The sequence below is a fragment of the Elephas maximus genome, chromosome 22, assembly GCF_024166365.1.
Source record: "Elephas maximus indicus isolate mEleMax1 chromosome 22, mEleMax1 primary haplotype, whole genome shotgun sequence".
Lineage (NCBI taxonomy): Eukaryota > Metazoa > Chordata > Mammalia > Proboscidea > Elephantidae > Elephas > Elephas maximus.
Window position 1 is genome coordinate 58255840 of NC_064840.1, and position 27917 is coordinate 58283756.

The 27917-nt window shown below is 40.1% G+C and overlaps 1 protein-coding gene across 3 annotated transcripts; it reads right to left on the bottom strand.

Annotated features, from left to right (window-relative positions):
• Positions 1–1650: 1650 nt before the first annotated feature.
• AP3M2 (adaptor related protein complex 3 subunit mu 2) lies at positions 1651–25314 on the bottom strand. Of its 3 annotated transcripts, XR_007514949.1 has the most exons (10): positions 24722–25061; positions 23460–23804; positions 18647–18818; positions 13068–13205; positions 10185–10270; positions 9741–9874; positions 8030–8237; positions 7591–7735; positions 4341–4990; positions 1651–3027 (listed from the first exon to the last, which is right to left on the bottom strand). XR_007514949.1 is itself a non-coding variant. In XM_049866488.1 (9 exons), the coding sequence occupies exons 2-9, from the start codon at positions 23730–23732 to the stop codon at positions 4890–4892; spliced, it is 1257 nt and encodes a 418-aa protein (XP_049722445.1). In that variant the 5' UTR covers positions 23733–23804; positions 25241–25314; the 3' UTR covers positions 1651–4889. The 3 variants fall into 3 exon arrangements, 2 of the variants coding, with proteins under 2 accessions (XP_049722445.1, XP_049722444.1); XM_049866488.1 differs by lacking the exon at positions 24722–25061 and adding an exon at positions 25241–25314 and having other exon boundaries at positions 1651–4990; XM_049866487.1 differs by having other exon boundaries at positions 1651–4990.
• Between the last annotated feature and the right edge of the window lie 2603 nt (positions 25315–27917).

The following is a 27917-nucleotide window of genomic DNA, read 5'->3' on the forward strand; positions in this document are numbered from 1 at the left end:
GGAGAAGTGTTCTTGGTTTGACGGGGAAAATAAGGTATTTAGAGAAAGGGAGTTGGGTCACAAAATGGCAGAGAAACTTTTACTGGAATTCAGTTGCAGAAAGGATTAGAGAATCTTATGGAGAAAATAGAATTTAAATAGGGCTTTCAAAAATTGGGTAAGATTTGAACTGGTAGAAGGATGGAAGAAAGAAATTCCTTGAGGCAAGGAATTTCACTGCATGAAATTATAAATATCTGGAGACCAAAAAGATAACAGAAGTGTGGGGAGGAATGAGTAGTATGATTTGTCTTAAATTCATTAAAAGGAATATAGGTTGGAATTTAGAATGCCAAATTGAACTTGGACTTAATTCCATAGACAACATGGAGCCACTGAGATTTTTGTCTAGGGAAGCCTTAAGCTGAGAATGACATTGGAAAATTAACCAAACAGTGACCTGTAAAACAGATTGGAGAGAGACTAGCGTAGGTAGGAAGACTCCTTGGGCAGCAATCGCAGCAGTATAAAGGAGAAGTGAGAGGGTTGGGAAGAAGAACTCAAAAAGGACTTTGCTAACATAGCAATATCCCAGTTGCTGGTTTAGACTAGAAGGACTTGAGCCATTTTTTCCCATTCTATTTTGCTTTTCTGTTTATTAGAAATAATTAACTCCCACACCAGTCCACACAAGTATGTTACTTAAATAATGCTTTCTGCTTCTCTCAGATTATTTTCCTACTACCCTCAGATGCAACCCAACCTCCTAGCTGTTGCCCAAACACTTTTGATATCACTGACACCCCAGATCCAAGAATAAATTTGATGATGCATGCTTGTGGTTGGGTATATGCTGACATGGTTTCTTAGAGAGGAGAAAAGGTGGCCATACTTGTCCCTATCTCTTGAGGTACTGTCAGCATTGCTGGGTTTAGAGATTCCTGAAAGAAAAATAGTTTAAACTCACAAAAGAAAGAGATGCTGTAAAGCCCAAGAACTTGATTCAGAAACTCCTATTTCCTGAAATGCTAAAGTTGTGAAGTCCCTAGATCAATTAAATATATGCACATTACAGAACCTTACCCAGCGACTCATAGCAACCCTATACAAATTTTTCTGATTTCAGACTACTAGTTTATACGATCCCGAGTGCCAGATTTTATTTCAGACAGATGTCCATCTCAGCCGTCTTAGGAAAACACTGCTTGAGAGCAGCAATAAGCAAGAATCCTGGCTACCATATCCCTGGCAGGAATTCCGTCTGCCTCATCCCCTCCCCCTTGCATGACAAGCTTTGCTTCAGACAGTGGAGTTAATGAAATGAACTGACGCAGCAAGGCCTCCTGGGATGGAAATGCAAAGTTAAAAGACCCCAGCATTCCTCTGAGTGGTGTCCTGGAAACCACAGCCTGGATAAAGACAATCGCTCAGAGGTCACTGAGTTACAGGGCAGAGTCCAAGCCCTGGAATTCATTTGAAATATGCTCACAGAGCAACAGGTCTTTACCCAGTGTGGGCTAGGAAATTCAGGAAACAATATCCAGAACTTGTCAGGGGAAAGGAATGGGTATAAGGGGAAATTAAATATTACTTCCTCATTCTCTCCAGTTGGTTAATAGAATAGATGCTAACAGATCCAAAGAACAAGAAAGATTTTCAGCTAACAGCACAATTCGTTTAAATGGGTAAAGACCTAGAAAGACTCACATGATTGAAACTACTGTCTTCCTAGAACTCCAGTCCTAAGTGTTTACCAAAAAGTGTCATGAACTTTGGCTCCACGTTTAATTTCAAAAGTGAAAGAATGACATAATTCCTAGTACTTACGATCTTGAAGGAAGTTTGTAAGTGTTTCAGACTAAATTTCCTTTTAAAAAACTTAATAATTACAAAATAAAAATTAGCCTTGTTGCTGGCACTGAGTCACCACCTACTGGCCATAGAGGAAGGTACAAGTATTGTAGCAAATTTTCCTGGTCAGGTCACAATGGTATCCAGACCAAGAGAAAACAGATAATTAACAAATAGGTGGGTGGTAAGATAGATAGGAGTTCCTGGGTGGTACAGGCAGTTACCACACTTAGCTGCTAACCAAAAGGTTAGTGGCTCAAGACACTTGGAAAAAAGTCCTGGCAATCTACTTATGAAAAATCACCCACTGAAAGCTCTACGGAGCAGTCCTACTCGTGACACACAACTGACTCGACAGCAACTAGGGAAAAAATAGAAAGCTAAGATGGAGTATTAATAAGAACTAAACACTTGTGGTTCGTAAACTAAAGTCTCTTCACGGCCATGAGTAGTTTACTGAAGAAAATTAGTACAGATATAATAATAACCAGTGTCACACTACCCAGGTTCCCAATAACGTATCTTCCAAGTCTCTACTTTGATAAATGTCTAGTACCTTGAAGCCATTTCACATCTGAATTAATCAACCTGAGAAGCAGGACAAAAGAATGGGAAAAGCACTAGGACAGACCTCAGCAGCTTTAATGTCTTTGTCTTTACAGCCCATAGAAAAATCATTTGATCTGGACCTTACTTTTCGCAGCCCTAAAATGGAATTAATACCACCACCCCCATCTTCCAGGGATGACCAGAGAATCAATCAAAATATGCACAACTTGAGGACTCCTGGTTGAAGAGTACAAATGTAGTAAAATCCTCCTGAGCTAATAAATGAACTGCTCCTATTGAGGCATGCATGCCATAGTATTATTATTGGCCCCTAATAATTTTTTTTTTTAATAATAGGAAAGCACTTAGGACATAGAGGACTGGTAAAACTCAACTTTATTAAGATTTAAACACAGAAGCTAGTTCTGCACATGTTACACACACGAAGCTGAAAAGCTCTACTGAGACAACGCTGCACTACTTATGCTAATGGACACACCACTGAGTGGCTGAGTGGCAGCAATGATGCCTCCTTGTGCTCCAGAGCTCTGCTATGCAGGCGATGTGATAGTTACTTCATTTGTTTAGGCCTGCAGTTCCCAAACTCCAGACATTTCATTTCTACTCAGGTACTTAGGGTGAGCTGCCCTGTGGGAAATAAAACAGCTGGATTTACAAACTTAAAACTATTCACGGACCAAGACTGGTTGTTTCCTGTGGCTTTGGAAACCTTAAAATCCTCAGAGCCCTGAGAAGTGATTCCAAGTATTCTGGAATCCACAGGCAGAGATGTTCCCCCTACTATGGTAGGTGTGCGTACATAGGCCACAATCAGCCAGAACCAATTTTGGAGTGAGGGAACGTGAAACATCTGGTTGCACACAGCACAGTTTATCCCATGGGAAAACCACATAGTAACATTACTCTGCAGCAAAAACAAGTTCAGAAGTAGGAAGATAAGACTAGAAGTCACTTTGCACAAGTGTTTGGAAACAGGGCTTTAGAGAAAAATTCTGAGGTTTGGAGAGTATATGTCTTCATTTTTGTCCCCGAGTACAAAGCAGAGCACATTTCTTGTGCTAAGATTAAAATAAAAAAAAAAAAAACCTGTCTTTTACATAAATACTTAAATGGGTAATAGACACACTGAACTAGAACTGATGTGTTGGGAAAGCCTGAAGTATCCCTTTAGTTGCCATGTTTCTTGGTTACACATGATCAACATGGCGCATCTCCCTACTGCATCAATTTTATTCAAAGATTTGGAATTTTTTTGGGCGGGGGTCTTAAAACAAAAATAGTCTGGCAGATATCTATTGTTAAGGATATAGAGTACAAAGCAAATAATTATAAGGACATAACTTTCTGAGCAGCTTCAAGGATCAGCCATGGTACTTGTTCTTTCTACCCAGGGCTACCAATGGAAAAGTGTTAGACAGGAAGACTTAGGATCCAGTACTAGTGTAGCACTCACAAACATAAATAAGGAATTGTTCAATTATAGTTGGGGTCCACGTCACTGGGGAATAAGCTGGCCATCTACACTCTACTACGACATACAAAATCTGGCTGCACTAGGGGTTATGGAATTGGTTTTTCTGAAACCCTTTTTTTTTCCAAGAAAACTCTGCAGAAGGATCAGGGAACAGGAAAAAGTCTGGTGAATTCTGGAAGTAAAGTGAGTAAAACTATTTGGGGTTGGGAAAGAGGCATTCCAGGCAACCACCACAAGGAAGGAGGCCAGGCACCTTCTCACTGATGATGACAGACTATGTGCTAAAGGCAAGCAACATTTAGTATTCGAAAGCCAGTCAGATATGGTCTTCAAGGGTAAATCTGACTCAACTGGGGTTTTCTGTGTCAATAGTGGATTCAAATTTAACAAGTATCCAGTCCACTTCTAGAAGTACAAATTTTTTTTATAGATGACAGTAGAAGGATCAGAAAGAAACCCACTCAACTCTATTCCTTCCAACGCTCCTAAATGTGGAGCACCATCACTCTTGGCAATCTTTCGCTTTAGTCTGTGTCCTCACAATTCTTCTTTAATTGTTTCCTCCTTTGTCTCCCTCATAAATCACATCCTTAATGGGCCCTCCTTTGACTAACATTCATCTTTCTTCCAAGTAATCTTTCTGTCCACCTTTAAAAAACAACAAATAAGTCTTTAATTGGCTTTAGATAATTAAAGCCAAGCAGACAACAAATGCTAGTCTTTCTCTATGGTAACCACGTCAAAAATAGTTAAATATGGTGTCAAGTATCTCTACCCTCTGTCATACATCTCTTCTTTGAGAACTGAGTTGGTGTTGACTGTGTTTCAGTTCTGTCCAGTTCTCCCTGGTGACCCTTTATCCCCTTGATTAATTCCATGGCACTGAAGGCTAAGGAAAATAGAGAGCAGGTGGGCCCAGGAGAGGACTGACTAGGAGATAGGCTGGTTTTTTCACTTTTAGACAAGTAAGAAATGACAAAGTGTTCGTGACTGTTCCCTCCATAAAACTCTCCCTTCAGGTTCGAACTTGGAATTTTCCAGCTTTGGTCATGTATTTTATGCCCTTGAAGGGTTTGTACTTTTCTCCATACATATCCAGACGATTCACTTTGAGTCCTGAAATGAAGGAAGGAAGGGTGAGACATGAATATTGTTCAAAAGAAACAGGTAGAATTAATTGTTTCAATTCATTTCAATTCTAAGCGATCAGTGGGATACAGACTGCTGTTAAAATGAACCAGAAAAATACCTTCATTTATAGCGTTTATATGAAACTAGCATATTCTTCACTCTTCGTACAGACACTGAGAGGAAACAATTACTCCAGCAAAAAGCTATCCTATTAGAAAGCCTGTTCCTGATGAGCAAAGGGCAGAAAGTTATATGCGGAATAAAGTGCAGTTGAGGGAAAAATAAGACCACTCTATGTTTTTCTCAAGTTATTGGCCTGAATAAATGAAGTAATAATAATGACTAAGTTTTTTTAAGTTAATAACTACATGGATTGAACTGTTGTTGTTGTCAGGTGCCACTGAGTGGGTTACACAGTGACCCTCTGTACAACAGGACGAAACACTGCCCAGGCCCACGCCATCCTCACAATCGTTGTTATGTTTGAGCCCACTGTTGCAGCCTGTATGTCAATCTCTCTCTTTGAGGGTCTTCCTCTTTTTCAGTGACCCTCTCCTCTACCAAGCATGATGTCCTTCTGCAGGGACTGACTCCCCCAATGACATGTCTCCAAAGTAAGTGAGATGAAATCTTGCCATCCTAGCTTCTAAGGAGCATTCTCACTGTACTTCTTCCAAGACAGATTTGTTCGTCCATGGCATACTCAATATTCTTTGCTTGGGTCAGGTACACCTTAGCCCTCTTTGCTTTTTAACTCTTTAAAGAGGTCTTTGCTTTTTAACTCTTTAAAGAGGTCTTTTGCAGCAGATTTGCCCAATACAAATACATCATTTGATTTCTTAACTGCTGCTTCCACAGGCATTGATTGTGGATCCAAGTAAAATGAAATCCTTGACCACTTCAATATTTTCTGTTTATCATCATGTTGCTTATTGGTCCAGTTGTGAGGACTGGATTGAACTGTATCCCTTAAAAAAGATATCTGAAGTCCAAACCCTCAGTGCCTGTGAACATGACCTTGTGAGAAAATACGGTCTCTGAAGATGTTATCAGTTAACATGGAGTCACACTGGAGTTGGAGTAGGGCAGGTTCTAATCCAATCTGAGTGATGTCCTTATAAAAGAGAAGAGACAGAAATGCACAGAGGAAGAATGGCTGTATGAAGACCATCTATGAGCCAAGAAATGCCTGGGACTACCAGAAACTGGGAGAGCTAAGAAAGGATCTTCTCCTAGAGACTCCAGAGGGAACATGGCCCAGCCGGCATGTTGATCTGGACTCCTAACCTCCAGAACTGTGAGATATTAAATTTCTGTTTTATAAGCGACCCAGTTAGTGATATTTTTGTTACGGCAGCCCTAGAAAACTAATGAAATAACAAATTACTAAATGAATAACGAAATGATAAGTTATAATTGCATGAATAATGAGAAAAGTAATGAATAAATGAACGCTTCCTAAGTATTCTCACTGTACTAAAAGAAAATATTTTATATTATATAGCGCTTTATAATTTATTAAAGGAGCCCTGATGGCACAGTGGTTAAGTGCTTGGCTGCTAACCAAAAGGTCAGCAGTTCAAATCCACCAGCTGCTCCACAGGAGAAAAATGTGGCAGTCTGCTTCTGTTGCAAACTCTATAGGGCAGTTATGTTCTGTCCTACAGTGCCACTATAAGTCAGAATCAACTTGATGGCAATGAGTTTGATAGTTTGGTTACAGTTATATTAAGTGTCTGAAGATGAAAGAGCTTGTAATTTAAATGTCTTCTAATCACTTAAATTAGATAAGATACATTGGTAAAGACCAATAGGAGCATCATGGAAAGCTAAAGTTATCTCCTATCTACTTCATAGGACTGTTGTGAGTATTGAATAAGCAAATATGTGAAAAGAGCTTAAAACAGTACCTGGCACACAGTAAATGCTCAATAAGTGATAATAATTATTACTACTGTCCTAAGGTAGGTCTAGGCTATAGCAGATTGACCCAGATAATTCCAACAGCCCCAAAACAATAATGAAGGCAAACATGAGAGTTTTCTGAAATTGGAGGAAAATTATTTTAAGTTACCAGCTCAGAATACAGAAGCATCCCCATACTGAAAACCTTGAGAACCTCAAATTAATAACCCTAGGATGAGCCAACAATGGTCTGTGAACACTTTTGTCTACCAATATTGCTTCTTTCTCATTTGTGTCCTCGTCACTTTAATTCAGGTCATTTAAGGCAACTTCAAAGTAAGGATTGTAAACTTTCCCCAGAAAAGTGCTGAGAAGATTTTACTAAAGATTGCACATTGGGTAATGAAACAAAGAGAAACCCTCAATGAGATGGATTGACAGCACCAGTACAATAATGAACTCAAGCATACCAACAATCATGAAGATGGCATAGGACCAGGCAACATTTGTTCTGTTATACATAAGGTCACCATGAATCGGAGCAGACTTAACAACTAACAATAAAACCAAACCTTTGCAAATAGGGAGTAACTAGAAGGCTTTCTGATGTCTGTGCCCCGTGGGAGAAAGCCATCACCATCATTCTCTCTTCAAAATCACCTCAGCTGTGGGCCACTCACCAGAAATAGCCAGCTGCTGGATCTTAAACTGCAGGTTAATTGTGGGGTTCTCATCTGGCTTGGAAGCTCCAGCCTGAAGACTCATGGTCCCCTTCAGGCTGGGTAGCTTTTGGGGATTTATTTTTCCTACATCCCAAGACAGCATCTACAAAGGAAAAAAAAAAAAAAAAAAGAAGTGGTCTTTCCAGTACAATAATTGGAATCCTTCATTTGAGGTGACTGGGCGCTAGCCTTAAGGACATCTGTTCACAATATTACCTGCTGTCTCTAGGGCATTTTTCAATAGAGAAAACTATCTGTTACCATGTCATCTCAAAGGAGTCAATGCGGCCCTCTGATTGAGCTCCCCTTGCAGATAAGGCATAAAGTCTATGTGCAGAGTGCCTACAGGGCTGCTTCATTTAACATCAGCCATCAAACATCCTGCTTATTCCCCTACCTTTGTAACTGGGTCGAATATGTGCGTCCCCTGAGACGGAGTGAGGCTCATATTCAGGACCCCCTTGGGCATCTGGCTGGTGACAGTCACTCCCTCTATGGCCTTCCCCATAGTCTGTTTGGGTCCCACTGTTATTTCAAAGCGTCCAAGTGAACTACTGTCCCGGAAACTGATGTTATGTTTGACATACACTGGAATCGCAACCAGACTGGAAAAGAGAGAAACAAAGAGCCCATTTCATTAATGTACTGGAAAAATGGCAGTATTTACCCCTTTTACATCGTGCTTTTTCCCCTCGTGGTGGCCTTTTCTCCCTTATCTACTTCCTTACTCTTTATCTTAAACAATAAGTTAAAAAAAAAAATGAAAAAACCCAGTAATCTTTAATTTTTTTCGTTTCGCAAACCTAAGATGCTGTCTAGTGAGTAAACCAATTCTTTTAGTGACTCTGAATAAAATCCACAAAATCAAAGAGTATACTGAACCTACTATGAGAAAGTCACTGTGAACAAAAACGAGGAGTCGCTGTATTTCTACGTTAGAATTAATTTATACATGTGACAAATAATTACTTGTACTTGGGAAAATTATACATCATAGGCTTTTTAATCTGTTGACAGTGCTTCTACCTGACCTCACCTGATCCTCACAAAAATGCTGTCACATAGGATAGGTTGTCATGATTTGACAGATGAGGACACAGAGGAGTCAGGGAACAATACTAAAGTCATAACAATTCCTAATAGTTACTGAGCACTTCCTGTATGCCAGTCACTATGCTAAATGCTTTACATCTATTATCTCATTTAATCCTCATAAAACCAAAAAACCCCAAACCCACTGCTGGCAAGTCGATTCTGATTCACAGCAAACCTAAAGGACAGAGTAGAACTTCCCCATAGGGTTTCCAAGGAGTGCTTGGGAGATCTGAACTGCTGACCTTTTGGTTAGCAGCTGTGGCTCTTAACCACCATGCCATGAGAGTTTCCTTAATCCTCATAATAATTATGAAATAGGTACTACTATCATCCCATTTATAGATGAATACTGAGGTTAAGTAACTTGCCCAAGTTCATACATTATATACTGAAGCTGGGGTTTAAGTCCAGGCAGTCTGATTCCAGAGCCTTTGGTCTCAAGCACTTGGGTACTTCTCTAAATTATTTATTCCAAATCACACAGGAAGATACCTCTGAAGCTTCCTGGCTCTCATAAGACTGCAGACCTTCTACTATACAATACTGCTTCCAAAAGCCCTTAGATCTCCAAATTAAAGAGAATATTCGAGACCAAAAATTACTGCATCTTATGGGTTTTCATAGTATAGTTTAATGCTTCATTTCAGTCAGGAGGGATTAAACACAGGTGTGCTGAGATTCTTATTTGAGGGAAAAAAGTTCTTGTTTAGACATATAATAACAAAAAAAGTAGCAAACTTATGTGCACTTACTTTGTGGTAAGCACCATTTGGATTCTTTTATTTAATCTTCGTGACTAGGTACTCTGATTATTTCCAATTTATACATAAGAAGAACACAAGCACAGAGAGGTTAAGCAACTCACCTGAGGATACCAATTTTAAGTATGGGAGCTGGAATATGAATCCAGGTAGTCTTAACTCCAAAGCCTGAGCTCCTACCCACTGGAGGATATTACTTCTACACACACATATAACACACAGATTCCATTCTTAATTATAAGGGCTGCTTACTTCTGTGCACTGACATGGTAAGAGAGCAGGCGAAAGTTTCCATCAGGAGGGATGAAAGAGAGGATACGCTCAGATTCCCAGCGCTTGAAACGAACACAGGGATGGAAGCTGACATCATCCAACAACCTGGGGTTCTACAGTTACCAGCAAGGAAAACCAAGAAGTAGGAATTAAACACTCATACTTCTTTCAGGAAAGTAATCTGGGTGCTGTTTTTATTAAAACACACACACACGCACGCACATCCTCCTATTATTTATAGAAAATTCTCTCTCACACACAGACACAAATTCTTCAGTTATTTATAGAAAATTCGAGCCTGATACAAGCTTTGTGACTGTTCTTGACTATTTCTTCTTGTTTCATTCCATCCTCACCACTCTGTCTTTCCAGAAACATTTAATTTCCCATCCCCAAAATGAAATCTCTGGCCTAGGACTTTACCATGAAGGAAAGTGTAAGGTCTGGCATTCCAGTCAGCTTGACACATGCATCAATCACCCCCTGGATCTCAGCAGTAATTGTGGAACCTGAGACAGGAATAAGACAAAACAGACGGTAAAGAGATTACTAAACATTGCTCTTCCCAACTAACTTATTTTCTCCCTTTTTCCCCTGTCTCCTTCCTTCCTTCCCAACTTCCTTCCTTCCATCTGTCTATCCATTCATCCAGTGCCACCTGTCTATCCTTGGAAGCATTTATCAATCGCATATTAAGCATGAGACGCTATGAAGAAGTAATGGGGATAAAAAGATTAATGAGCTAGTTACTAACCTAAAGCAGTTTTCGATCTACCACCAGACTCAAACAGAACATCACTATCTTAACCAATGGTTCAGAAAATCTCTTCTCAGTAACTGCTCTTCCTTATGTCACTAATGAGCTTTGCTACTAAACTGAACAGAGACTTTTGATCTTTATCCCATAGGATTTTTCTGTAGCATTTTTCATTGTTCACTACTTCTCCTGACCTTGCCTAGTTTTCCTCTTATTTTTCTAGCTCCTCTTCTTTGGTGTCTTCCGCAGGTTTCTCCTTTCTTTGCACTTCTCTTAAATGCCTATGCCTTTTCACAGTTCTGACTTCTCTTTTCAGTCTACACACTTTTCCTGGGTTACTCTGCCTGCTTCGCAAGGCTTCAATTTTCAATTATGGCCATTTCTTTCCTAATTTTATTTCCAGTTCAGCCTCATTCCTGCCTAATGGCCATCTGTCTTCACTCAGATGTTACTGCAAACTCTACATGCCAATAAAAATGAATTCCTTATCTTACTTCCTGGGCCTTCTCCTCCTGTTTTCTGTATCACCATGATGACACCAGGAGCCCTGGTGGTACAGTGGTTAAAGCGCTCAGCTGCTAACCAAAAGGTCAGCAGTTCGAGCCCACCAGCTGCTCCAAGGGAGAAAGGTGTGGCAGGCAGCTTCCATAAAGATTTACAGCCTTGGAAACCCTATGGGCAGCTCTACTCTGTCCCACAGGGTTGCTGTAAGTTGGAATTGACTTGACCGTTGTGGGTGGTATGATGACACTATCCTGTTGTCTATAAACCAGAAACACAGAAGAAACAACCATTTCTACTACCCTAGTCCCCATATCCAATTACCAATTCCTTTTTTTTTTTTTTTGGCGTATCTCTCAAACCTATCTACTCCTCTCCAGCCTCGCTACCAGACAGACATCTATACTTTGTGCCTGGATTTCAGCAACAGCCTCCTAACCGCTTTCCCTGCCTTTAGTCTCACCCTTCTTCAAGCCACTTTTCACACTGCAGCCAGAATGATAGCCCTAAGTACAAGTCTAAGCAAGATACTCCTGAAGTTAAAATCCTTCCATCACTCCCAACTGCCCTCTGTAAAATGACATACAAGGCCTTTCATGATCTGGCCATCTAGGGTTGTATTTGTTTGTGTTTTGTTTTACTTTTTCATTGAGGTAAAGCTTAGAGTAAAATGTAAAAACCTTAAGTGTACAGCTCCATGAATTTTTAAATATTACACACCTATGTAAATACCACCCATATCAAGTTGTGGAATCTATTCAGCATCCCAGCATGCTCCCTTTGCCTCATCCCAGTTAATCCACCTCTCCAAAAGGTAACCACAATTCTGACTCCTATTACTTTAGATTAGGCCATGCCTGTTTTCAAACATCATATCAATGTAATCGCTGTATGTAATATTTTGCATCTTAGTTTTTTTGTTCAACATTGTGAGATTCATCCATGTTGCTGGGTTTATTAGTAGTTAATTCTTTTTTTTTATTACTGTATAGTATGCCATTGTATGAACGTATCAACATTTATTTATCCTTTCAGCTGTTTATGAGGAAACCCTTGTGGCATAGTGGTTAAGAGATATGGCTGCTAACCAAAATGGCAGCAGTTCGAATCTACCAGGTGCTCCCTGGAAACCCTATGGGGCAGTTCTACTCTGTCCTTTAGGGTCGCTGTGAGTCGGAGTTGACTCAACAGCAACGGGATATTGTTGATGAACATGTGGGTCATTCCCAGCTTTGGGCTAATATGAAAAGCTGCTATGCCTACTTAGTTTGCAAGTCTCATTGCTTACATTTCTCTTTTTATGTCTCTCAATCCAGTCACACCAAACTACTTTATTTCCCAACAATATTTTATTCATCTTGGAGTGTTTGCCCATACTTTACCCCAAAATCCATGTAGCTCTTCGTAACTTCTATTCATTCTACTGAGGAAGCATAACCACTGCCACCTCTCTGTATCTTTGCTCAGGATGGATGCGGCACCACTCTCATGGCTCCACCTTTTTACCTGTCTCTCTCCCTCATTAGACTAAGTAAGCTTCCTGTGGCCATGGATTGTGTCTTATTCGCCATCAAATGGCCAATATCCAGCACTATGCTACAACATAACAGGCTTTCAACAAACATGTTGAATGAATAAGTTCCCCAATGTACTACAGAATTTATAGTCATATTCACCTAATTTAGGATAGATTGAAAAGAAGGCTCCCTGATTTTTAGTAATTACAACTTTAGTTCTGCCATCAGAATCAGGGGTAAAATACTTTCAAAATGGAAATCTAATCAATGAGTGACTTTTGTTGTTTGTTACGTCTCTTCTTCAGTCAAGAGAATAAGATCAACAAAACATGTAAAAGTATAAGACAAACACTGGTCTGTATCATAATATTAAAATCTACTCCCAGTGCCTAGCACAGTACCTGACACTCACTAGGCACTAACTTAAAATGAATGATCTTGAATGGGAGATAATTCTGAGACTAGCAAACATTACATGAAAGGAGCCTCCTTCTATTTTCACAGCTCTGAGAAAAGATCAAAACCACATACCTGATTTATCAATGATGGCATCAATTTCTTCAATCACATCAAAATAGGCTTCATTGTTGGTATATTTCACCCCTGTCCGTCGCCAAGGCACCACTGACAGCTGCCCAGTGGGAAGTTGGTCACCCACATTGGTGCTTCCTGAGACAATTAATATTACTGTACTTTAATTTCAATTTGATTCTAATAACCATAGAACACTTCCCTAAAAGTTTCTAGGCCTCATGCACTGAACTGAAGAAATTCTCAAACAGAAGATGAGAGTTTTCTCAGCTTCCATACAGGGTAACCTAGTCTATGTATATACATAATATAAAACCCCTTGTCGCCATCCAGTCTGTCTCCACAAGCAGGATAAAGGCTTAAAGAAAAGTTACCTGAGAAACAGATACCATATTTTGGTTTTGAAAGTAACCTGAACCTAGTCTCTCAAATGTCACAATAGCTTGCAGTTTCAATAATGTATTGGCTTTTAGTAGGGATGGTAATCTACACAATGATATAAAATTTTCACAGATAAAAACAGTATTCTAGTTCAAGGTGGATTCTAAAGTAATCTGTGCTAGATATTAAAATGTATCCATCAATGTGACCTTTCTCATACCATATTGAAACTTAGGAAAAGAATACAAATTAAATCTTTCCCTATCCACCAGAGTTGATCAGAAATTTCTTGACTTGTTTTCTCCCACAGGCATACAAATATTTAAAAAAAAAATTTAAAGGTCTACACTGAAACTCTGAAATATTATAATTAAATTTGATTCCCACTTTCCATTTCCTGGATATTTTTACTCTAAAGAAAGAAATATTAAATACACACACATATTCAGCATACAGTCGTCCCCAGATACCTTTTATTGGATTGAAGTGAGATACAGGTTCAAATGACTTCAAAATATTCATAAATGACTCAGGCACTAACAAAGCTTTTAAGGCTTAAAGTTGAGCAAAGAATATTTAAAAAGCCACCAAATTAATTTTCTTTAAATAGAGGTGCAATGTATTAAAATATATCATCAGGCTACAGTAATTAAAGCAGCATGTTCACAGTGCAGGTAAACAAACAGACGAAGAATTACGATGACTTAGTACAAGATAAGAATATCATTTAAAACAAACGAAAAGAATAAATTGGTCAATAAATGGCACCAGGAAATCTGATTGGTAATTTTGGAGAAATAAACATACAGCCTTACCTTATACTGTATACCAATTTCCAGATGAATTAAATATTCAAATCCAAAACAAAACCATAAAAGAACTAGATGAAAACATACTTTAAAAAAAAAAAAGGCTTTTTTTCCTTGAAGATCAAAATATATTTTCTCCAAATAATTGTAAAATCTGTGTTTAATTCCTTAATCCAACTGGAATTTATTTTGTGTGTGATATGAAGTGAGGGGCCTAACTTAATTTTTTTTTCACATTGAAGCCAACTCTCCCAATCCATTTAGCAACTGGCCCCTGATTTGTTATGCGACCACATTTACCATACACCAAATTCCTATAAAAGCAAAGGTCTGTTTCTGGACTTTATTTCGGTGATCTATTTGTCTATTCCTGGGCCAATACTATACTTTTAAATTTACTAAAATGTCAAAATATATCTTTTATCTGGTAAGGCACATGTTCTCTCTTGCTCTTTTTCTTTTTTTAATTTTATTCATTTTCAAAACTGTCTTGGTTCTGATAACATATTTCATCTATGAAGTTTTGTCTAGTCTACCATATGAACTTAATGTCTTGATATTTTATAGGGCAAGTTCTTCCTACACTTTTGTAATTATTTTTCAAAACTGTCCTGACTATTCCTGAATATTTAACGAGCCTTGGTGGCACAGTGATTAAGTGAGTGGCTGCTAACCGAAAAGTTGCCAGTTCGAACCCACCAGCTGCTCTGCGGGAGAAGTATGTGGCAGTCTGCCTCTGTAAAGATTTACAGCCTTAGAAACCCTATGGGGCAGTTCTACTCTGTCCTATAGGGTTGCTATGAGTCAGAATCGACTTGATGGCAACAGGTTACTGGTATTCTTGAATATTTATAATTTTTAATGTATTTTACAATAAGTTTGTCAACTTCCATGAAAACTCTTGTTGATGTATAAAACAAGATCCAAGATGTAAAACCCTTAATGGAAGAGAATGATTAAATTGACATTATAAAAAAAAATTAAAATATGGCTAAACAGACAATACCATGAACAATGTCAAATGAGTGACAGACTGTGAAAAAATATCTGCAACAAAATATATGTTTAAAATACATATTTTGACATGGAAGAAAAAATAGGGATAACGTTAGGAGCCCTAATACATGGCATAAACAGTATAGAAAACATTATAAAGAACATAGAAGAAAAACTAGATAACTGGGAGCTCCTAAAAATCAAACACTTATGCTCATCCGAAGACTTCACCGAAAGAGTTAAAAGATTACCTACAGACTGGGAAAGTTTTTAGCTATGACATTTCTGATCAGTGCCTGATCTCTAAAACCTACACAATACTGCAAAAACGTAACTGCAAAATGACAAATAACCCAATTAAAAAATGGGCAAAAGACATGAATAGACACTTCACTAAAGAAGACATTCAGGTAGCTAACAGATATATGAGGAAACGATCATTAGCCATCAGAGAAATGCAGATCAAAACTACAATGAGATTTCATCTCACTCCAACATCCCACAAGGCTGGCATTAATCCAAAAACACAAAATAATAAATGTTGGAGAGGCTGTGAGAGACTGGAACACTTCTACACTGCTGGTGGGAATGTCAAATGGTACAACCACTTTGGAAATCGATTTGGCACTTCCTTAAAAAGCTAGAAATAGAACTACCGTATGCTCCAGCAATCCCACTCCTTGGAATATATCCTAGAGAAATAAGAGCCTTTACATGAACAGATATATGCACACCCATGTTTATTGCCGCACTGTTAACAACAGCGAAAACATGGAAGCAACCAAGGACAAATGGATAAATAAATTATGGTATATTCACACAATGGAATACTACGCATCGATAAAGAACAGTGAGGAATCTGTGAAACATTTCATAATATGGAGGAACCTGGAAGGCATTATGCTGAGTGAAATTAGTCAGTTGCAAAAGGACAAATATTATATAAGACCACTATTATAAGAACTTGAGAAACAGTTTAAACTGAGAAGAAAACAGTCTTTTGTGGTTACTCGAGGCGGGAGGGAGGGAGGGAGGGTAGCTAATTAGATAGCAGATAAGAACTACTTTAGGTAAAGGGAAAGACAGCACACAGTACAGGGGTGGTCAGCACAATTGGACTAAACCAAAAGCAAAGAAGTTTCCTGAATAAACTGAATGCTTCGAAGGCCAGCTAGCCGGGGCAGGGGTCTGGGGACCATGGTTTCAGGGGACATCTAAGTCAACTGGCGTAATAAAATCTATTAAGAAAACATACTGCATCCCACTTTGAAGAGTGGCGTCTGGGGTCTTAAATGCTAGCAAGCAGCCATCTAAGATGCATCAACTGGTCTCAACCCACCTGGATCAAAGGAGAATGAAGAACACCAAGGACACAAGGTGATTACGAGCCCAAGAGACAAAAAGGGCCACATGAACCAGCGACTACATCATCCTGAGACCAGAAGAACTAGATGGTGCCCAGCTACAATCAATGACTGCCCTGACAGGGAACACAACAGAGAACCCCTGAGGGAGCAGGAGAGCAGTGGGATGCAGACCCCAAATTCTCATAAGACCAGACTTAATGGTCTGACTGAGACTGGAAGGACCCCGCTGCTCACAGCCCCCAGACCTTCTGTTGGCCCAGGACAGGAACCACTCCCGAAGCCAACTCTTCAGACATGGATTGGACTGGATAATGGGTTGGAGAGGGATGCTGGTGAGGAGTGAGCTTCTTGGATCAGGTGGACACTTGAGAGTATGTTGGCCTCTCCTGCCTGGAGGTGAGATGAGAGGGTGGAGGGGGTTAGAAGCTGGAGAAAAGGACATGAAAAGAGAAAGTGGAGGGAGAGAGCAGGCTGTCTCATTAGGGGGAGAGTAACTGGGAGTGTGTAGCAAGGAGTATATGGGTTTTTGTGTGAGAGACTGACTTGATTTGTAAACTTTCACTTAAAGCACAATAAAAATTATTAAAAAATATATATATATATTTTGATTCAAAAGATTCAAAATCTATAAAGTACTCCTACAAACTACCATGTGTATTTCCAATACAACACAGTTTCAACATACATGATAGTTTAATATTCTTAAATGAAAGGAATTCTTTTAAATCAGTATGAAAGAAGAAAAATATCTCAACAGAAAAATGGACAAAGGACAAGAAAAAATAATTCACAAGAGAGGAAAAATGGTCAGTAAGCACAGTAAGAGATTAATAACAATAGGTAAAAATAAAACAGAACAATTATTAGTAAAATAAGGTCTACCTGAACACAAGCACTGTGATACCAAGATAGTTGATCTGATAGCTGAGACAGCTACTAAGTGGCTAACAGGCATTCACAGCTGTGGATATGCTGGTCTAAGGGATGATCCATGTCCCAGGAGGGATCAACTGGGAAGGTGCAAGATTTCACCATGCTTCTCATAATGGCACACAACTTAAAACTTGTCAATTGTTTATTTCTGGGATTTTCTATTTAATATTTTTAGATTGTGGTTGACCGCAGGTAACTGAAACGGCAGAGAGCAGAACCACAGATGGGGCGGAGGGGTGGGAATAGCGCAGTGGTTAAGCCTTTGGCTGCTAACCAAAAGGTTGGCAGTTCGAATCCACCAGCCGCTCCTTGGAAACCCTATGGGGCAGTTTTAATCCGTTCTGTACGGTCACTATGAGTCAGAATTGACTTGGCAGCAATGGTTTTTTTTTTTTTTTATGGACTTGCCAAAGTTTAAAAAAATCAGTAAGATTGGCTAGAGTAGAGAAATTGTTACTGACAGTATAAATTGGTGTAATTTTTCTGGAAGGCAATTTGGCATACCCTTTGGCCCAGCACTTCCATTTCTAGAAAGGTACTGAAAGGAAATCACCCAGATGTGGTCACAGAGATATAAGGAAGACAGTGCTGATTCCTTGTTATTTAAAAAGAACAAAAGATCAGAGACATCACAAGCAGGCACTGAGTAAATTACTTAGGGTCTATTCCACACGGTAGAAAACTACAGTTGTTAAAAATGATGAAGAACATTTATCATTATGGGATAATATTCACAAAATACTGATAAAAGGTAACTTTAAAGTAGTATACAAGAGTTTTTCTTTAATCCTATCTATGCATCATTCATCCATCTACAGTAATCATGTATTTCTTCCTAACAGAAAAAACAACATCAATTTATTTTTAAAGAACACTTCATTCCGTCATTGAAGTGAGGGTATTTTCTACATAAGAAAATATTTCATGTCATACTCAAAAAGCAAAATTATGGCACCCAGACATTTGACATTCCCCAAGATATGTGCTCAAAACAACACACAATACCAGACTAAGCCACACACCAGACTAAGCCACACCTAGGATGGCAACAACAGTGGTAGCAGCTTTCCACTGGTTTTCCCCCTTCTCATACCTGTTATGGTGTTGACAACTGTCCGAAGGATGGTGGGAGGCTTTATCAGTTCTTTGAGGATGTTTGACTCGGTGGCCAATGGAAAACCATTGTCTAGCATCTCTTCCAATACCTCATAAACGACAACAACATTGTCTTTGATCACTGGCTCTGAACAGACTCCAAAATAGTCCTGATGAAGAGATAACATATACACGTATCACTCAGAGACCGTGAGAAGTGAAGGAACGCTCCCAGAGAATAAGGATCTGGCCCTGCCTATGAGTTTTCACGCAGAGGTTCTGGGGTGCTTTTCTATAAGAGAATGAAGCATAACCACAGTTCTCTGAGGCAGCCTCGTTTGGTAGATATAACACTGGACTAAGAACTAGAAAGCCTGGTTTACAGTACTAATGTTATTGTTTTATAAACTACAGGAAGTCATTTATCTTCTTTGGGCTAGTTTCTTCAAACTGACAAAATATTATGCAGAATAGAAAACTGGATCTAGACTATTATACGTGTTTATGAACAAGAATTTGAAATACCCCAAATGGTAATAATGTGACAGAATTATCCATAAAAATCTTTTTAATACTTAATTTTGTGCTATTCCTTAGCATTCATGCAGTGAATAAGAAATGAAAAAATAAAATAAAATGAAATCAAGAGGTAGAGCTAGCACACCAGAAAACCTCTCTGGATCATCCCTACTCTGAGATCTAGGATTGTAAGAATGCTTTGCCCTTTTAGAACAAAGCCCAAATTTAGATATTGAATTACCGGGGTTGTAGAAAAATGATGATTCCAAATCAGAAAGCATGATTAAAATTTTAATTGTCACTTACTAGATTAAGTCATGTTAACTAATTGGGTCTTGATTCCTTAATGGTATAACCAGAATAATATCACTGGACTTACATGGATATTGTAATAACTAAATACAATTGATTAATGGTAATGTGTGTGAAAGTGCTTCGTGAGCTATAAAGCCAGGGATGGGTTACCCAATAAGCAAGGCAAGGCGGAGTACCAACCAACAGGGGCGCCACTTGTCCAAAGCAAAGACCCACAGATAACAACCAGACAGGACACAAAGAAACGCGAGTGCAGAACAATGATCGAGAAATACTTGATTCATTTCCTTATTACGTATGCAAATAGATAATGTTCAGCAGCTTAACTGTGATGAAATCATGAAAAATTTGTAAGCGCAAATAATAGAAATGTTTTTAATTACACCTTAGAGATGAAAGATCTAAAAATAAAATTTGTGATATTTGTTTTCTGATATTAAATTTCCTTTTGTAACATCTTTTCATTTGTTCATTTAGAATGATAACATTTATTATGAAACAAGCATCAAAACTGAAGGACTGTTGAAAGAAAAACTGGTGAAAGTCCATTTTTTGTTGTGGGAGATCAACAGAACTTTATGTTGATTATTGAAGTTCACTGACTCATTTTCTGTGTTGTAGAATATGTGGGGTATTCTTTTTGCAGAAAATGTGGCATGTAGTAAAAATCTTAGTACCCTGCATCCACTAAAAATTTTTTAATCCAGCCCACCTCACTCTGCTAAAATGGTAAATGCTACTTCTGCATTCAATCGCTAATATTAGAGTCACATTTAAAAAGAAGTTACAGCATGGAGAGCTAAGACACACGCACCCACACATACATGTTACATATAATAACTCACAGACCCTGTTCGAATGCATGAGTAAGCAGAAAGAGCAGCACAGGTTATCAGTGTTTAGGGCCCTCACATGCCTTAATCTGGCCCTGTGGAAAGCACTACATGCCACGTAATGCACAAGGATGATAACAATTTAGAAGAAACATTTACAGTCACTCAGTGCACTCTCTAGCAATGTCAGTGTGTCTCTTACAGAATCTCCGAGAGACAGTCATGAAACCCTCCCTGAATTCATTCAATGACGTGGTTTGAGAAAGCCCATTTTATGCATGGGAAGCTCTGATTATTAGAAAGTTCTTTCTATTGCTAAGCTACAATTTGCCTTCTTGAAGAAGTTTACGCAACAGTCTCTCAGTTATTTGAAGACAACTACAAGTTTTCACCTCATTTTTTTCTTCTCAGGGCTAAACCCCCAAGATCCTTCCACTGTTCATGTTTTACTATCTTGCCGTTTCTTTAACATGCTTTAGTTTTTTTCAATATTCTCCTTAAATTATAATATCTGCAATTGAACAAAGACTCCAGATGTGCTCTAAATTACATCAAATGACGACAATGACCAGAAAGATTCCAATACCCAAGAGCACTTAGGAGTCAGGAATATGTTTCTATAATAAAAAGAATTTCTTCTTAAAAATAATAACGATTTAAGGGGGAAAATGCCACACATTTCCTCCCCATGAGTGATTTTACTTTAAAAAAATAAACAAAACATCACACTAGATTTTATAAACCAGGCCTAATGTGAACTGAGTGGTTGAAAAGCCAAGTATGATAAAGTGCTATGGCAAAAGTGCTTGCAATTCTATAGCTGGAACTCTTCTGTCATATTCCAGTACTAGAAAAGCGATGCTAGCCAGAGAGGACATGCATCAAATAAGACATTAAAATCATTTACTTTTAACAAATGCTTCAAAGAAGACAAAATCTGAAGTCCCAGATTTCCAAACCAGCAACTTTACTGCTTTCCCAAATTCCTCTGTGGTTTCAACTAGATTAAACATCTTTTCTCATACTTCCTGTCTCATAATAAGTTACATAATATTGCTGTGGCAATATGAAACAGCTGCTACATGTCACCAAAGGGACTGTTAATCTTAGAATGGGGTAAAGTACCATCTATGGAAATCATAAGAAGGCACAGTTAGGGTAGTTTAACATCATAACTACTGTTTTCTCTATTTCTAGTTCCTCCCTAGCACTTTGATTTCACTTCTTAGACTTTAAATGTGAGAAGGGGCTAGGATGCCCCATGAGTATGGGAATCCCAGGATAATAATACAGTCATGTGTCGCTTAACGTCCACGATCTGTTCTGTGACATAGGGCCTTATGTGATTATAACGCTGTGCAAACACCGTTATTATGGATGAAGGTTCTTTCAGGCACTTATTTCCAGAATAAGGAGGTTCCATCCATATTAAAAATTTGCTGGGGCAAATAACATCCCTCTACAATTAATTTGTCTAAAATTTTGACAAATTCTTCTGCTGCTTTTGCATCACTTGCCACAGACTCCCCACTCATTTTTACATCATGCTGCAAAAAACCTTGTTTGAAGTACCTGAACCACCCAGAGCTAGCACTAAACTCTTTATTGTAGTCTGGTTCTACTTTTTCTTAAAGCATCTTGAACGAGCTTCACGCCTTAGCAGCAGGCATGGTCAACGTGATGAGAGGGATTCACTTTTGTGTTTGGTCGTCAATCTACATCATTAGCAATTTCTCCATATCTGATAAGTCCCTCTTGCATTTTCATTAGCCTTATAGCTTTCAGTGGAGCCGGTCCTTTAATAGCTCGTTGTGATTGTCAAGTGCGACATGCCTAAATCTGCTATTCTTGGATCGGGATGTCTGAACTCTATTATAACCTTATGGGGCCACTGACATACATGCGGTCAGGCACTGCCTGAATGGATGTTATGCAGCACATGACTGCACTATTAAGAGAGTATCTGTGGGAAAAACTCACAAAATACATTTTGGTTCTCTTCAGATGAAAGCTGCTCTAAACATGTGACGTAGACATCAGTGCAAATGAAAGGACTCTTTGATGTGCTTTTTAATTTTTATTGTAATGTTTGGGTTCTCATTCACTTCTTTTCCAGTTCCACAATTTCTGAATTCATGTGACTAATTTCAGACCTTACACGACACCGAAGTTAAACCAAAGGGCCCTTGCTTCTCCTTTATCATCTGAGTTATGCAAATAACCACACCACTTAGAACTTGAGCACTTCTATTACGGAGAGGATTCTGTCTAAATCCTGAGTCTAAACAAACAAACAAAAAAACCAAACCCATTGCCATCGAGTAAATTCCAACTCATAGTGACCCTACAGGGTTTCCAAGGAGCACCTGTTGGATTCGAACTGTCGACCTTTTGATTAGCAGCCATAGCTCTTAACCACTGTGCCACCAGGGATTCCATCCTGAGTCTAAGAAATCTAGAATTCTGTGTGATAAATGGCACTGACATTCTGGTATAACTTACCTCCCCTGTGCCCCCACCCCCCCGACAAAGAAAATCTTCAAATCTATTCCTGAGAGGAAAATTCAAAATGAAAATTATACCTTGTAAAATGTATCACTTAAATTCTTAAAGGGTACAGATTTCCCAGGCTTAATTTTGCAACGAGAGCTCATCGCTAGCTCACGTGCTATGGATAAGCACTCAAAACCAAAGACAAAGCGTGGAGAGTTAAAACAAGCATTACTTAATTTTGTCTACCTTTTCCGTTATAAAGGTTTCCACATTTATCATTTTCAATGCAACTCAAAGCAACATAGTTAACAAATAGTTAGCATCAATTCCACTATTAAAAAAACATTTGTTTTTTTGAAACTCTGATTTGTGAGCAAACTTGAGACACCTCCTATCTCCAAAACAGACCATACACAATCATACCATACAGTGTGGCTTTCTCATGCAACAGGTTCAAAAGTACTCAACTTGTCATTTTAGATTCAGCCAATTCGATAAATAGGAACAAGAATTCTATCAGATGAGAGAGGAAGTAGGCAATGTCAGTTTTTTTTTTTTTTTAAGTTTCCTAACTGATGCTGAATACAATGGAAGTAGAACTATAAAGGGACTTTGTAGTTTACGTATATGAACTTCCCCACCTTCACGCACCTGAAATGTGTCCACAACTCGATGAAGGAACTCAATGACAAACAGAGGTGGGACCTCCGTCTGGATCACAGCCACAAAGAAGATCTTGTGGCGGTAAACATTTAAAAGATAGTGGTGAGGGGTGGGGATAACTGGAGGTACGTTTTCTGCCTCAGTAGCTCTCTCCTGTGCCTCAAAAAAATAATCACAAACAGAACGGCTGACCACACTTTTCCAGTGTTTCTCCAAGAAAATATCCCCAGAAGAGTTGATCAAGAAAAGGCTATGAATCATGGTGGAGGTTATCAATGAGAGAGGAAAGCGTTTTTCAGTCTGAAAGCCTTGGGACTCTGCAAGATTTCAACCCTAAAAACAAAAGAAGCTATGTTAAGTTCCATTCAACCAAATCACCCTCCCCATCTTTTCCAGCAGTCTGGTCTTACCCATCTTTCAAGACTAGGCTCAAGTCTTCCTCTACTGCATGAACCTGAAGTATCCCTCCCTTGAATTCTTGAGTCATCTAGTTTGTCAATCATATACGTGTCTGAATCATATCCACTTAAAATACTACTAAATTGTTTAGATATTTATTTTCTCCTCTACTGGACTGGAAGCTCCTTGGGGAAAGGACTATGCCTCATTTTTGTGGTCTCACTGCACAGCGCCTTCCTGCATACAGGAGGGCTTCAAAGGATGTTGATGAGTTTGATTTTGGGTATTTGGCCACAACTCACACATGTACAAGAAATGTTCATGGTTGTGCAGACCAAAACAGCAGCCACTAGCCACTTGGGGCCACTGGGCAGTTGAAACACAGGTGGTCCAAGTGAGGCGTGCTGTAAATGTAACCAGATATTGAAGGCTTTGTACAAAAAAAAAGGATTTAAAATATCTAATACTTTAATATTGATTACATGTTGTAATAATGTTTTGGATAAGTTGGGTTAAATAAAATATATTAACCTGTTTTAGTTTTTTTCAAATTACTAGAAAATATAAAATTACGAAAGTGGTTCGTTTCGTATTTCTACTGGAAACAGAAATTGCTCTTTACGTAAATACACAGAAATCGTCATTGTGGGCTCTATTCATTCAGTCAGACCCCATTCTCTGAGGACTTATGTACAAGGCGTCGTGCTGGATGCCTTTAAAAAACCCATCCCGCCAGCGGCGAGGGGTCTGTAGGGCGCCAGTCCCTGCGAGGGGGCGGCCGCGCTGGACCCCAGCTGTGCCCATTCTTCGAACTGGCTGCGAACTGGTCAAACCGCAAAGGCCTGTCTTACCAAGTGCAGCAGACCGAGCTTAACCCCTTGGAGGAGACGGCAGGACGAAGGGCAAGCTGAGGGTAGCCAGGATGTGGCGGAGAGGCGGCTGTCCAAGTGGGTCATTTCTGCGCTGGTCCCAGCCTAGCTGCCAGCGAGCCAGGGATGATGGAGGCCATTCGGGGAAGGGGTGGCAGGGGGCGCCTTCAAAGTGCGCGCACGTTCGGGGACAGAAAAGGGTCGGAGCGCCGGGCCTGGCCACTTTGCACACGTGTTGCCATGGCAACAGGGTCCCCTCCTCCCCCAGCCATGGGGTTGGAGCGGGCCATCTCTCCGAGCCCTTTACTCGGTCCCTCACCTCGCCCCGCCGCATCCTGCAGCTCAGAGGGTCGGTCCGCCAGCATCCCGTGACCCTAACCCTCCCCGCGCGCCCTCGCCCAGGCCCCCGCCCCGGACCCCGCGCGCCCCCTCAGCTCCCGCCTCCCGCCGGCTGCGAGCACACGCCGCCCCCAGCCCAGCCCGGGGTAGCCTGCCCCTCACCCGGCCTCGCTCCTCAGCGCCGACCGCTCAGACGCGCGGACAGGCTCCACCCCGCCCGGCTGCCCACTCCCCCGGAGTGCCAGCCTCCGGCCGCCCGCTGATTGGCCGGCCAGAGTGCCCGCACCGCCCGCGACGGGGGCCTGAAGGTCGCTGATTGGGCGTCGCTGATCTTCCCCGCCTCTCTGATTGATTGCTGACCGAGGCTCACCCCTGTTCTCCAGCTCGAGCCCCCAATTGGCCCTTGTTGAGGCTCCGGTGATTTCTGATTGGTGCAACCCAGTAGCTTCCGAACCCTGATTGGTGGTCGACGACCGTCTGCAGGGTGCCCTGGAGCCCAGTCACCCAGTCATAAACGGCCGGTTGGCCACGGCTGCCACCGGCGTGACCTCGGGGTGCTGCTGCAGAGGGGTGCTGTCCGAGGAGCCCAAAAAGTGTGTGTGTGGTGTGTGTGGGTGTGGGTGTGTGTGTATGTGCGCGCGCGCGACTTCCAGTGAACAATTTATTTAGTACCCCATCAGGAGCTGTAATAAATACCCTCCATTAGTTAAGTCTTTTTAAAAATAAGGCCTTTTCTTTTGTGTGCTGGGCATTGTGTAAAATAGAGGGGATTGGCTCTATAGTGTCATATGTATGAACAGCCCTGGACCCGAACTCAGGAGGCCTCTTCCAGCTTGACCTTGGACAAGGCGCTTCACCTTTCAGAATCTCAGTTCCCTAATCAAAAAAATGAAGGAATTGGACCAGGCTCTGTCCAAATTGCTTTGAAGCTCTAATGGCTATGGTACTACCATTTTTGGCATAAACGGTTCAAGTCATTGTAGTCCAGAAAAACATGGAGTAGAAGAGGACATGGTTCAACTTCTGTGAATCTAAAAATTAGGTAATAAATGAGATGAGGTGTGGAAAGTGGCCTGGTGCGTGGCACATTGTAAGTGCTCATTAAAATGGTAAACTGTGGTGATGATGGTCAACGAAGCAACATTGGCCACTCCTCCGTACACAGGAACATCATACATGTTTGATGAAAGTGGTCCAACCATAGTCTCAGGGGTCAGCTTAGGCAGTTGGCATAAGATAGTTCATAATGGTCTACACCCTAGTTTGATGAGTAACACCTGGGGTCTTAAAAGCTTGTGAATGGCTATCTAGGATAAAACTATTAGTATGGAGCAAAACAGAAAGAGACTAAGGGTTCAAAGGAGAAACTAGTCCACAGGGCTAATAAAGCACATAAACCATGACCTCTGTTGACCTGACACAAGAACTAGATGGTGCCTGGCTACCACTACTGACCATTCTGACCAGATAGGATGGGAGAAAAATGTAGAATTAAATTCAAATTCCTAAAAAAGGCCAGACCTACTGGACCAATAGAGATTAGAGGAAGCCCTGAGACTACTGCCCTAAGATACCCTTTGAACTTGGAACTAAAGCTATTTCTGGAGGTTACCTTTCAGTCAAAATAATAGATTGGCTTATAAAATAAACAATATCACCCATGAGTAATGCGCTCCCATAAACAATAAACTACATGAGACCAAATGGTAGACATTTACCCAAAATCAAAAATGAGAAGGCAAGGAAGGGAAGGGAAGCTAGATCAAGGGAAACAATACAAACAGAATGGAAATAATGGGAATGCTGACATATTGTGAAAATTGTAAACAATGTCATGGAACAATTTGTATAAAAACTATTAAATGGGAACCTAACGTGTAAATTTTCACCTAAAACACAATAAAATATTATTTAAAAAAAATGATCTGATACTGGACTATAAGACATACAGTGATACTGGTGAGGAGTGTGCTTCTTAGCTCAAGTAGACACGTGAGACTTATGTGGGCAGCTCCTGTCTGGAGGTGAGATTAGAAGGCAGAGAGGGACAGGAGCTGATTGAATAAAAAAAAAAAAAATGAATAGACAGGGGAAATACAGGGTGGAAAGGAGCATGCTGTCATATTGTAGGGAGAGCAACTAGGGTCACATAACAATGTGTGTATAAGATTTTGTATGAGAAAATGGCTTGAATTGTAAACTTTCACTTAAAGTACAACATAAAAAAAAATGATCTGATAACTTTGGTGAAGGGCAAGACAGTACACAATACTGGGGAACTCAGCACAACTTGACTAAGGCAAGGTCATGGAAGCGTCATAGACACATCCAAACTCCCTGAGGGACAGAATTACTGTGATGAGGGCTGTGGGGACTATGGTCTCAGGGGACATCTAGCTCAATTGGCATAACAGTTTATAAAGAAAATGCTCTACTTTGGTCAGTAGTGTCTGAGGTCTTAAAAGCTTGTGAGCAGCCATCTAAGACACTCCACTGGTCCTACCCTGTATGAAGCAAGGGAGAATGAAGACAACTGAAGACTCAAGGGAAAGATTTGTCCAAGGGACTAATGGATCACAACTACCACAGCCTCCACCAGACTGAGTTCAGCACAACTAGGTGGTGCCCGGTTACCACCACCAACTGCCCTGACAGGGATCACGAAAGAGGGTGCCGGACAGAGCTGAAGAAAAATGTAGAACAAAATTCTAACTCACAAGAAAAAGACAAGACTTACTGGTCTGACAGAGACTGGAGAAGCTCCAAGAGTATGGCTCCTGGACACCCTTTTAACTCAGTACTGAAGTCACTCCTGAGGTTCACCCTTCACCCAAAGATT